The sequence below is a fragment of the Podarcis cretensis genome (genome assembly GCF_951804945.1).
Source record: "Podarcis cretensis genome assembly, chromosome: 6".
NCBI classification, from domain to species: domain Eukaryota; kingdom Metazoa; phylum Chordata; class Lepidosauria; order Squamata; family Lacertidae; genus Podarcis; species Podarcis cretensis.
Genome location: NC_137175.1, coordinates 27,264,246 through 27,276,720, shown reverse-complemented (window position 1 = coordinate 27,276,720; position 12,475 = coordinate 27,264,246). Strand labels below are relative to the sequence as shown.

Below are 12,475 nucleotides of genomic sequence, written 5' to 3'. Positions count from 1 at the left end.
CAGAGCTCTGGCTGTTACTGTCTCCATCATTCTTTTATGGAGTGCCACTATAGAGATGATAGCCTACTCAAAAACAGTGTGAATCACTTCTCACTGTCTTCTCCAAAAAATATAAAGGTTTATTCTTGGCTGCCCCATGTGGTTAGGGAGGAGAGTGATTAACCATTCAGATGGTATACTGAACCAAACCAAACCTTGGCTTTAGTTTCGTTTAGTTTAGCTTAGTGTGAGAGCAAAGAAGGCCAGGGATGAGCAGAGTGGCTACCAGCATCTCTCAAGTAGCCTGCAAGTTTGTGTGGCTCCAGTAAACCATAGTCGGACATGCAAACCAGGACAGTTTGGATATTCTGAATGTATGCTTATAGTCAGGCCCATGTAGGGCTTGTCTGAGGCCCAGGGTCGGAAGTCCCTGGTTGACTGGGAGGCATGGGGTGTTCTTGGCATGACAGCCTAAGTCCAACAGAACCCTGGAAGCCCCACACGCTACTCCAACTGGCTTTGCCCTCTGAGGACCAGGACAAGTGTACATAGCTGCCCCTCCCCCCTGCAAGGGCCCACTTACAGTGCTTGGTGTTACACCGCAACTCTTCAAATTCTCATGCTACTAGTACTACTGACATAACAATGAAAAGGTAGCAGAAGAAGCACCATTGTTTTGTCCTTCATATTCATCCATAAAACTGCCCATAAACCCTATGCAGTAAGGTGAATGTGTCCATTAGAGTACAATGTTGAAGTCCCACTATCAGTTTTCTACACAGAAACCATAAATTCAGAAACAGAATATTGATACGCCAGAAGATAAGCTGATTTAACAGTGTTGTGTTATGCAGTTTATCATACATGACCTTCTTACATAAGTCCCATCACAATGAGGAGACTCTTGAAAGAGCCCTCCACGAAGTGGAAATACAATGAAAAACTCTGGTCAAAACCCCTGTTCTCTGACTTACTTCAGTCTTGAGGCCCAATGACTCCCAATTCTTTTTTGAAGGATATATAAGAAAAGAGCAACCCACATCACTTACATTGTCATGTGTTCCTTCTCTCATTATGTGAGTGACTGTGTGTGTGTGCAAATCAAAATGGAATACACCAATGTGATTACAAAGCAGAGTCATTTATATTGTACCATGATTCATATATTTTAAACTTTTCAATATATTATAAACAGCGCTTTTCTCAGGGGGATGCAGGGGTACGCATACCCCTAATTTTTTGTGAATCTAAATTTGGTCTCATTGACTGGTAGTATTTCAATACAAGTACGAAAATGAGAGTACCCCCTAAACACTGATTATAAAACAACCTGAACTTATGGGATAGGGAAGGGCATAAGGTCATAAGCAAATAAAATGAAATACATATCCTCTTTTTTTAAAAAAAAAACCATGAGGGGCCGGGAAATATGCAGCAGGCAGGGGAAATACAATAAGAGTGGAGGAACGTACTTGGGCCATATACTGCATCTGATTATTTGGTCAACAGAAAATCAGCCTTTACCATAACATGCCCCTGTTTGTATGACACTCACAGAGTCTTAAAATCAATATGACGTACCTGCACATTTTGTTCTTGTTGTGAGCGGAGGTCCAGGAGGCCCAGTTCCTCCTTCTCCAGGTCTGGTAAGAAGCACTCTGATCTCATACTCCACATCGGGGTCTAGATGCCATAACTTGTAATTGGGTGAATCAACAATGTGGGTTTCAGCCCAGTTCCCATTGGTCGTACGGTACTCCACCTCTTTCAGGATGATAGGTCCATCTCCAATGATGGAGTTGGCATTTGGCTTGATCCATAGATAGGTGGCTCCAACTGCTAGAAGTTCTGGAGGTGCAATAGGTGTGGGAGGTTCTACAAGCAAGAAGAATGGAGATATTTATGGGTGATAGGCTCTTGGTGGTGGGGAGTAGATGGGTTGTCATTATGAAATGCAATGGGAGCAGTAGACAACACACAAAAGTTATACAGAGAGATTAGGTACTATCCATGACACCAACATTAAAATGGGCAGCCAAATCTCACGTACTAACAAAACAATCAGCACTGCTTTATTTTGAAGAAAGAGTTCAGATGAACCCTGTTTCTTTATAAAGAAGGGTTTTTTAGGGGGGGGGTCCCATCACGGAAAAAGCCACATCTCTTGTGCCTGTCAGCTGAATCAGCCTTACAGATGATCAGGTCCTCTGAAGCATATCCAAGTACCTTGCCAGCCCGACATGGGTTCGCATTTGTCCTTGAAAGTGTTCTTAAAATAGAAGGTGGAGGAAAGAGTCTGTATGAAACAGCATCATGGAAAAGGTACTCTTCAGTCTACAACAGAGTAGTTGCCAACAATGTCACCACTGTTAATGCATCATGTTCACTCCATGTGAATCAAGAACAAGAAAAGTTTTGCAACTTCATATTCAAGGGCACTTAGCTAAGCCTTCAAAATGCTTATGGATTCCGTAAGAAAGATCTCTATTACAGCATTAGGAGATATGAATCAGATACTATTACTTTTGTGGGAAAATAGAGAGCAAGTTAATAAAAGCACATCTCTTCAGCACCCTTTGATAAAATCAATATAACATCTACAGTCGCTGCCCTGATCATTTTTATTATTACTATTTTATTGGCAATCCATTTACACTTTGTGAACCTTCAAAGTATTGTCTGTAGTTTGTGAGACTGAAAACATTAAATGAAATGGACATTATTAAGACATTCTTTTCATTTTCTCTGGAAGTTTTCTTTACTAGTTTGTTTTGATTTTGTTTCTTACTCTGCCCTGGAAAGTCTCAATGCATCACTTATTTAAAAAGTTGCTGTTGACACTTTGGGATTGTGGACAAAGAACTCCGGGGTTTTTGGTTTGTTTGTTTGTTTGTTTTTCTGAATGCATGAGCCAGAGTCAGGTTGTTCTGCGTGAACACTCTGGCCAGTGGGACACTGGAAAAGATGTTATCAATTTGTAATATTCCATTCAGAACATTATAAATGTATTGACAGTTTCTCAATAACTGTCTGGCTTAGGTTTTGAGTTGCTAGGCTAGCTTCAGTTTCCCCACCACATATATGTCTTCATCATTCATAGAGAATTTATGCTGTGTTGCATGGTATATACTGCCCCATTGGACAGCACTCTTTGTATCAAACCTATCCATTCTTAAGGAAATCAGCCCTGAGTGCTCACTGGAAGGACAGTTCCTGAAGCTGAGGCTCCAATACTTTGGCCACCTCATGAGAAGAGAAGACTCCCTGGAAAAGACCCTGATGTTGGGAAAGATGAAGGGCACAAGGAGAAGGGGACAACAGAGGACGAGATGGTTGGACAGTGTTCTCGAAGCTACCAGCATGAGTTTGACCAAGCTGCGGGAGGCAGTGGAAGACAGGAGTGCCTGGCGTGCTCTGGTCCATGGGGTCACGAAGAGTCGGACACAACTAAATGACTAAACAACAACAACTGTTCATCAGCTGCAAAATTTTCATATTAGAATGAAGGCTTGTGACTGAATGTTAGTCAGCATATTTCACAGGCTGCAGACAGGTGTAAGCTTGCCTCCCATATGATAGCTTGGTATTGAAGCCAACCATTAAATCTGAGGACTTCACTTATTCTTTTGAAGGAGGCCCCAGAAATGTTGAGGGCAACCCACAATAACACATTTCGCTAAGATCTTTCTGTGAACAGAGAAGAATGGATGGAATGTTTTGCTGTCAGAGACAACCCCACCCCTCAATACCACCTCCTGCCCCTGGAGGCACCCCCTACTTTTACACCCCTCCCCAGTCTCCACTTTGTCACTGCCAGGTGTTTACCACCACTGCGTGCTCACTTCCACCTCCTGTTCCTCCTCTGCTGCTGCATCCACACCCTGCCACGGTCATGTCCCCACGACTGCAAGCCGTTTGCTGCCATGCACCTTGCCATCAGCACATTGGGGCTTTCCCAGCCCACCTCCAGGCAGAGGAGGAGGAGGCACAGCAGTGGGTAGGCCATGGAGGAGGTGAAGTGACCACAGTGGTAAGGCGTACAACTACAGCAGCACAGGAGCTGGAGGAGGAGAAGAGCACCCAGCAGCAGCAGCAGCAGTGAACACCCCGCGGTGGGTCATGAGTGTCCAGCAGATGGAGGGCTGCAGTGCCTCTGGGAGCCTGCCATGCTGAAGCAGTCACCTTACCATGCCTAATAGGTGGGCTGGCCCTGAGAATGGATCTCCAAAAATCCTTGACTGAGAGTTGCCATTAAGTCCATTTACTAAGGCATTGGTTGCTTGCAGGTGTAATTGGGGTCTCAGTGACTCAAAATACTGGATGTGTAGATTTTGCGCAAAAACTTTATTTTATTGAACGACCCTGTGGGCCACATTAGCCTGAGAGAAGATGACCAGCCCAAGGTCACCCAGTGAGCTACACGGCCAAGTAGGGATTTGAATCTGTTTCCCTAGGCCCGGAGCCAGTGTCGGGTCAGCTGGGGGAAGGACGACCCCCAGGCATACAACAGGAAAGATTCCAGTCTGTCTCTCCCATCAGCGTGTAGCTCTAGGGAGTTCTGAATCACCTTCCCCGGCGATTTATAAGAACTCATGTCTTGGAGACACTGAGCACATATTCAGAGTCCAGCAGAGATAAACGCAGTCAGAGCTAGGCTGAGGTTGTAAGCACTAAAGCTACTTTATTAACCATAAGGCAGAACAAAAGAAAACATGTCTCTTCTCTCTGGTCTTCTTCAGAAGTAAAAGCAAAACCAAACGGAAACAGAGTACAGTAAACATCTGCTCCCGTGATTCCAACAGTCGGTGCTGGAATGCATAACACAGACATGGGATGAACCAATCCTACATATCTGCACAGTGAGAGGAATAGAAATCCAACAGCCAGCTCTCTAACCACTACAACACACTGGCTCTGTTTTCTGTGGCTAATCCGATATGAGGGAGTCAGCATCTTCGCATAACATGCCTCTTCACATCTATCCCATGCTAACACCGAAAATGCCCGTCACTATGTCAGATGGGATTTCAAATGTGCCTTGTAAGTTGCAATGACCCCTGTAAGATCCAATATCCTCAAGGACCACCTCTCACTATATGAACCAACCCAGACTCTGAGATCATCATCAGGGGCCCTTCTTTGTATGCCCCCCGCTCCAGAGAGTCTGGAGGGTGGCAACATGAGAACAGACCTTTTATGCAGTGGAATGCTCTCCCCAGGGAAGCTCACCTGGAGCCTTCTTTACATATCTTTAGGTGCCAGGGAAAAACATTCCTCTTCTCTCATGCCTTTAGCTAATGAAATAATATAAGGCCTTTTAAACGCTGTGTGTTGGGGTGTGTGTCTTATTGTTTTGTTTGTTACTATGTTATGCATTTTTTGTGTTTTTATGTTGTAAACTGCCCTGTGATCGTTGGGTGAAGGGTAGTATAGAAAAGTAATAAATAAATAAAATAAATATAAATAAATATCCTGGATAGAATAGAGACAAAGTCTTCCTATACACAGACACAGAGCTGATATGTATTATCTACTGTCAAGCCTGAGATCAGGCAAATCTCTTTGAATCATTTATGCTTACTTATATTCAGTGGCGTAGCGTGGGGGGTGCAGGGGGGGCCGCCCGCACCGAGCGCAACATCTGAGGGGGCGCGCTCGCCACCTCCGGAGTCGCTGAAGAGCCTCGGGCACAGGCTGTAGCAGAGCCCCATGTCTCGCGGAACCGACGAGCTGTGCATGCGTCCGGGCTGAAGGCGTCCGGCAGACAGCGGCTCTCAGCACTCGCTGCAGTCCCCGCGCGTCAGGGCTGCGGAGGGTGTGCCAGGCAGCCCCTCCTCACAGCCCCGCCGCTGCCACTGCCGCTGCAGCTGCTGGGCCATGTTGCATTTTCCTCGCCTCTCTGCCCTCCTCCTCCTCCGGGCAAGTGGCGTCATTTGGGCGCCAGCGCCAGCGGCAACTCACCTCAGATCACCTGAGACGGACCCACCGCCGCCGTGGCTACCTTACCGTAAATACCCCAGCCCAAGCAGCAGCAAGAAGCTGGCAGCAGCGGCAGGTTAGGGGTTAGGGGCGCAAATTACTTGCCTTGCCCTGGGTTAGGGGGCGCAAATTACTTGCCTTGCCCTGGGTTAGGGGGCGCAAATTACTTGCCTTGCCCCAGGTTAGGGGGCGCAAATTACTTGCCTTGCCCCAGGTGCTGACAACCCACGTTATGCCGCTGCTTATATTTGACGCCCAAAACCACGATCAAGTTCAGTGTGTGGAGTTGGGGGCAGGAGAGAAGCTGACAATGACAAGCTAAGAACCTCTAGAGAGCAAGACTAAAATAAGCATGCTAAGTAATATATATATGTCAGATAATTAGATCAGAAAAAAGAGTGCTGTTTACATGAGGTTATACAAACCTAGACCTACACACAGAGATAATGAATATGGCTAATTGAGCCATGAATAATGATAATGAGAGTTCTATACTTCCAAATGAGTAACCAGAAAGTTGCCAACCAATGAGGGGGGTGAAGAATAAACAGCTTGGCCATTTACAGTGTATATATTTTTCTCTCCTGTCAACTGCTAGTGAAGGAAAGTTGGTTCTTCTCTGTCTTGCCACCATTACCTCCTTTCCCTCCCACTCCCAAAATGATATTTTTATCTAAAGTATTCCTTTTTTTTTAAGTGCATGCATCCATTGAGAATGAAAGAAAGTCATTGTTTATTAGCACATAAAATTTAACATGGCCATCACATATCTTTCCATCATGTCCAGTGGTGGCAAAGAGGAAGCGGTGGTTGGTGAAAATGACAGCTGCTAGAGTCGCTCTCCCTCCCTGGGGTTGCAGGCAGGCCACGCACTCTCCCCATGCATGGGGGGAGGTGTGGCAATGCCACCAGCGTCACAGGGAGCCCCCGGCTCCATGGTCGACCAATCCAGTAAACCGGGGGCATGGCTTGGGCCATTTAAGCAGCTGCCCACCTGCCCCTCCTCTTTAAAGGTATTCCGTTAAAGGGATTTGGGGGTGTGGATCTCATTTGAAGCCCGAGTATGGGCTAGGGCCATGCCACGACCCCAACAGGGACCCTGGGGGAGCCCTCAGTTGATGTACATCAACAGGGCTCCCCTTACTGGTGTTTGACCCTTACTAGACTACCTGCATGGTGGGCAGGAGTCAGATATGGTCGGTTCAATTACAATGCCTAAGCCAATACCACTCACATTCTGTAACCAATAAAGTTGTGGCCTTAATTATCCCATTAACCCCAAATACTGGTGTCCATATGTTTTATTACTCAATAAATAGGGGGAGGGGCTTGACGTGCAACTCACCTACTCTTTTTCACCCAGCCCACTCTGAGATGGTGGTAATATTTGAGCAAGGAGAGGGAAGAGGAAGCAGCTGAGGCAGGTGACAAGGAACGGAACTGCCTAAGACAAAAAGAGGGTACCGGCAGAGAGACTTTGCTCATATCTCAGCAGCTGTTTGTTTTAGTAATCTTTTGAATGCTTTTAAATACCTGATTTTAACTGATTTTTAATCAAGAATTTTCATGTTTCATTTTATATTTTTGTAAACTGTTTAGAGGGCTTTTAATTACAATTGAGTGGTACACATATTATGTTAAAAAAATAAACAAGGTGCAAAAATATTCAGAGGTACAGAAGTTCTCACAGGTAACATTCACATTTAAAAATAAATAAATCAAATTTTGATGATGTACCAATAGAAACTGGCCTGGTTTCACTAACATAGAAGAATCTATAGGTGGCAAGTCTACCTAATAACTGACTTACTCACTTTAAATAGCAATATGCTTGTAATTTCTTAAAGTGCCATGCATTTCAGTAAGTAATGAAATCTTCTATTTAACTGATTTGCTAGAGCTAATTTTCAGTGCCACTGAAGTCAATTATGGAGTTAACACTGACATTAACTGAATCGTAATTAAGCATTTACACTTGCATTTTATCACATAATATATTAAAATAAAGCTATAATCTCAAAAAAACTGCAACAGGTCCACTTGCTGATGGCCTTTATCTTGCACAGTATACAGATGAACTGCCTGCTCTTGTTCTTAAAATGCTATCTTAATTATCCTTAATTGTCCTCCTCAATAATTAATTCTAAATGTATTTTAAGCAATGTTATTTACTACAGGGATTAAAACTGAGTTAGCCAGGTCACCATAATAAAAATGCCCCTCTGAAAGGCCTCTAATTTATAAAACTTTGGAAGAAAGCCAGGCTGGTAGCTGAATCTATTGCATTGTTCTTGGATGGACGACAGGCCTACCACCTGTTCAATGAAATGGGTTTTCTAGCAATCTATCCCCTCCAAAATGCAAGGAGGACATGCTAAGGAACCTGCTAAAATGTTTGCTTTGCTTTCCATTTCGCTTCGTTGAGAGACAGCTGCAGCACTATCACTGCAAATGAGTAAAGCACAACAAAAGACGGAGCAAAACAAACTAGCCTAGCGCTGGCAAGGCAAAGCACACTGCAGTTCCAAGTCTACCATCAGTAATTTCAAAGTGGGGCACCAATTTGGAAAGGATGAAATTCAAGGTTCAATCTAGATCCTGTATTTTAGCTGCTGAATCATCCATCTAAGGGGGCATTGCATAAATGATATTTTTTACCCTACATTAGTAAAGTGGAAAGCAGATGAACCTCACACACGCAATCTCATGTGTAAAGAATATGCAAATGTATTCTGCTATGTGCATTTTATAGACACTGAGAATCAACTTCCACCAGTAATTTCCCAATGTAAGTACAAGTGATAAAACAGACATATGCACAATCTTTGCAGATGGCTGGGTACCCCATACCCCCGTTCCCCGATACTCATAGGGAAAACATATGCAAAGTGTATGTATAAATTGCACTTAAAGCTTTTTTATAGATATAGCCAGCTTTTCACTGAAGAAATAAAACAGCTGTATGCATGAAAATAGGACCTTCTCATTACTGATAGGGATGTTTCCAACCACAAGACCATAGAATCGTAGAGTTGGAAGGGACCCCGAGGCTCATGTGATCCACTCTCCTGCAATACAGGAATCTCATATAAAGCATCCATGACTGTTGGCCATCCAACCTCTGCTTAAAAACCTCCAAGGAAGGAGAGCCCACCACCTCCCAAGGGAGCCCGTTCCATTGTCTAACAGCTCTTAATGTCAAAAAGTTCTTCCTGACTAATTTCAATAGATACTGACTACCACTTAAGAAAACATTTCGTCTTGGTCCAAAGTACTTTGGAAGCTGCCAAACTTCATTTGAGGACTAAGTCCACTTCAAGAACAACATGGCTTTGTTCTCTCCCATTCACTATTGAGGAATTTTAAAAAAGCTGTAACTCTTATTTCTCTTTTGATGGAAGCAAAATCAAGCCCATGAAATTACAGGAGAACTCTGTGGTAGGGACCCATGTTCCCCCCCCAAAAAAAAAATCATCCATGGTTGGCTGCCTAAGCTGCTTCTACTTCTTGTAACATGGGGTGGGGAGGAAGCGTGAGAGCAAGAGAAAGACATCCCTCTTGCACTAGCCTTGCATGCCTCTTGAATGTTGCTGTCTTCATAGGAGCATGAACATGCTGCTAGTGGTGTGGTGTCGTGGATCTTCTCCCTTGCTCAGTTGCTCCCTGCAATGCAGATGGATGGTATACCTAAGATCCACTGCCAAATGATCCCATACTATGTTTTGCTGTTTCTGCCCACTATTTGCAATGCCAGCCTCAGGGTGGAAGACCTGTAGCAGCTGCATATAACCACTGTTCTTGTCTCCAATGATGATATTGTATTTCATAGTGTTGTGCGGAGAACTCAAACAAGAATTTCTGGCCTCAAATGACATATCTTATATCCTAAAAGAAGAAAGGAAATTATTTAAATAGGGGTTACTTTCAACTAAGATTGTGGAGAATTCCCCCTGCTTTATGATAGGATATACACACTTGCATGCTTGATCTAGTTCACAATACAAAAAATAAAAATGTGCATTTGTCTCAGCCCTACTTAGTAGGTCATTTCAACATAATGGCTAATCCATCACTTAGAAACAATAACAAGACATGGAAACAGGGATGCTAGAACATGATGACTAGTCAAGTAGACAAATCCCTGTATAAAACATTTGGATTCATGTCAATAATGGAATGATTTGGCTGCTTAGCAGGAATATGCAATTTCCTTTTATAGTCAGCCATGGCAGAATAGCAGCCAGATATATATTTCAAGAGAAACTAAGTAATCTTAGGAATTACTGATTAATGCACATCATTAGATCTATAGAGAACTGAAGAAAGATTAGGTAAAACTGCTTCTGAAAATTAGCCTCTATGATACATTATATTCTGATACCAGCCCAATCAACAATGGGTGTCACACTGAAAATGCCAAATGAAGCCTTAGAGGGAAGCATTATTCCAGCAGGTGCCTCTCCTCCATACAAAAGCCTACAAATCTTTATTGCTTTAAATTAACAATATCTCCACACACCCATAAATCCTGCTAGTGGCAGAAACTGCAAGATGTGATTAAAACTAGGGGCAACAGCTCAGAGAACAGAGCAAAATGTGGCCAAGGGACAAATTCTCATAAGGAAATGCTGATTGGTATCAAGCAAGACAGTGGGAAAGCAAGAGCTCTGAATAGAAGACTAGAGTCTCAATTATACTATCAATCATGATGGAAACTCCATGGGCACCTCAAATGCTAAGTGCACCTCTCTAACAATATATTTTATAGGCCTCTTCCCACTGAGTAACATGAGAAGCAATTACGTGACCTGATGAAACGTTATAATACAGTTGTGTAGCAGCAAATCTGCACAGGCGCAGCTCAGGACATGAATGAGGGTCTTCTGTCTACTACCCAAATGAACAAGCTTGTCACTCCATAGTTTTAAGCTTTGGTACTATCACCATACGTGGACTCCAATCTCAACATATAGACCACCAGTACCCTAATTTTTTTCTTATCCAAGTTATGTATCACAGAAAGAGACAACTATAGTTGCACCTATGGACAGATTTGCAGACAACATCATTCTGGCGGTAATTATGGATATTAAGGTTTTATAATAAAGGTGTACCGAACATTCATGTGGTGGTTATTTAAACCATTCAACAGGGGTAAGGGAGAAATCAATATGTTTCCAAAAACCGCTAGCTCGCTCAATGGGTGGGGAGTGGTGATTCAACCAAAAAAACCACCAGATATTTAGCGATAATTTGCTACAGGAGAAACCTAGAAGAGAAAGTTAGAGCACACCACTTCTTACTTACATCTTACAGCTAAAACCACTGCTGCACATTCTGGGTGATGCTATTTCCCCCCCTCACAGTCCCTGGATGATAAGTCTCTATTTGTTTACAGACAGCCCACTAGCATAACAGATTTACTCATCAGCACCACATGCCACATAAGCACACACATGAACCAGACCCAAAAGCCAACTTTGTGTCCATCTCCATCTTGGCATCAATATCGCAAGACATCATAGCATGCGGGGCTCATTCACATTCTTGTCTTCCAGCATGATGGGTGTCATTATTACATACTTTCCTACTGTCTATGCAAAAGAATAAATGGACACAGATCTGGCTTCTGAAGTGGCAATATTCAGAAACCAGTAAAATATCTGTTTCATTATTGCACTTTTTTTCTGTGCTAAAACACAGGTTATGGGTGTGTGTGTGTGTGTGTGGATGAATCATATGAATTATGATTGGAGTTATCTTTGGTCACCTTGTGATACCAATTCAAAACATTTTTATTCTCCAAGGATTTTAGTGGGAACTTGCTGAGATATTTTGTCAGATGTTGCTGCAACAAATTGTCAGGGTAGGATCATTGTTGTGGGCATTATATTGTGTTTTATTGTAAATTGTTTGTTTTAATTTTGTTAAAATATTCAATTTTCTGTTTCCCCACTCTGGAATCGCAAAGGTGATGAATGGAAGGATATGAATCTAAGTAATAAAATAAATATTTTTACATACATTTAAACTTCAAATGCTTCTTTAAAGTTTACAGGCTTTACGTTTTGCATGTCTTTGCTATTTTCACTCCACTGTTTACAATTTCCCCTCTCTACATCTGCACGCATTATACCTACAGAGGGTAAAGTTTCATGCATCTGAGCAAGTGGACAGTAGTCCATGAGGTCTTATGGTATAATCAATTAAATAGTATTTATGGTGCTAACAAAATTCTTCATTGTTTCAAATGGTACAATATTAGCTCTTCAAGAAAGTCTGACCATCCAGTCCTTATAATTATGACAAAATAATATTTGCAAATTATATGACAAAATAATATTTAGTCTGAGACTAAATAGACTCTTGCTGGAGCTTCCTGGATAGGCCTTTTTCACACTATAACCAGTGAGAGCCTATTAAAAACACCCCACTAAAATGTGAAATAAAAACTTCCATGCCAAGTAAATATTTAAGGGTGACAAAATATATTGCTATGCTGGCTGGAAACTTTAAC

General features: G+C 42.7%; 1 protein-coding gene across 17 annotated transcripts in view; it reads right to left on the bottom strand.

Moving 5' to 3' along the window:
* The window catches only part of PTPRT (protein tyrosine phosphatase receptor type T), a 619,839-nt gene that overhangs the window by 284,210 nt on the left and 323,154 nt on the right, over positions 1-12,475 (bottom strand). For all 17 annotated transcript variants that reach the window (XM_079978848.1, XM_079978862.1, XM_079978850.1 and 14 more), the window contains exon 7: positions 1,561-1,854. In XM_079978848.1, coding sequence (XP_079834974.1) covers positions 1,561-1,854 — 294 coding nt within the window. The remainder of the gene's footprint in view (positions 1-1,560; positions 1,855-12,475) is intronic.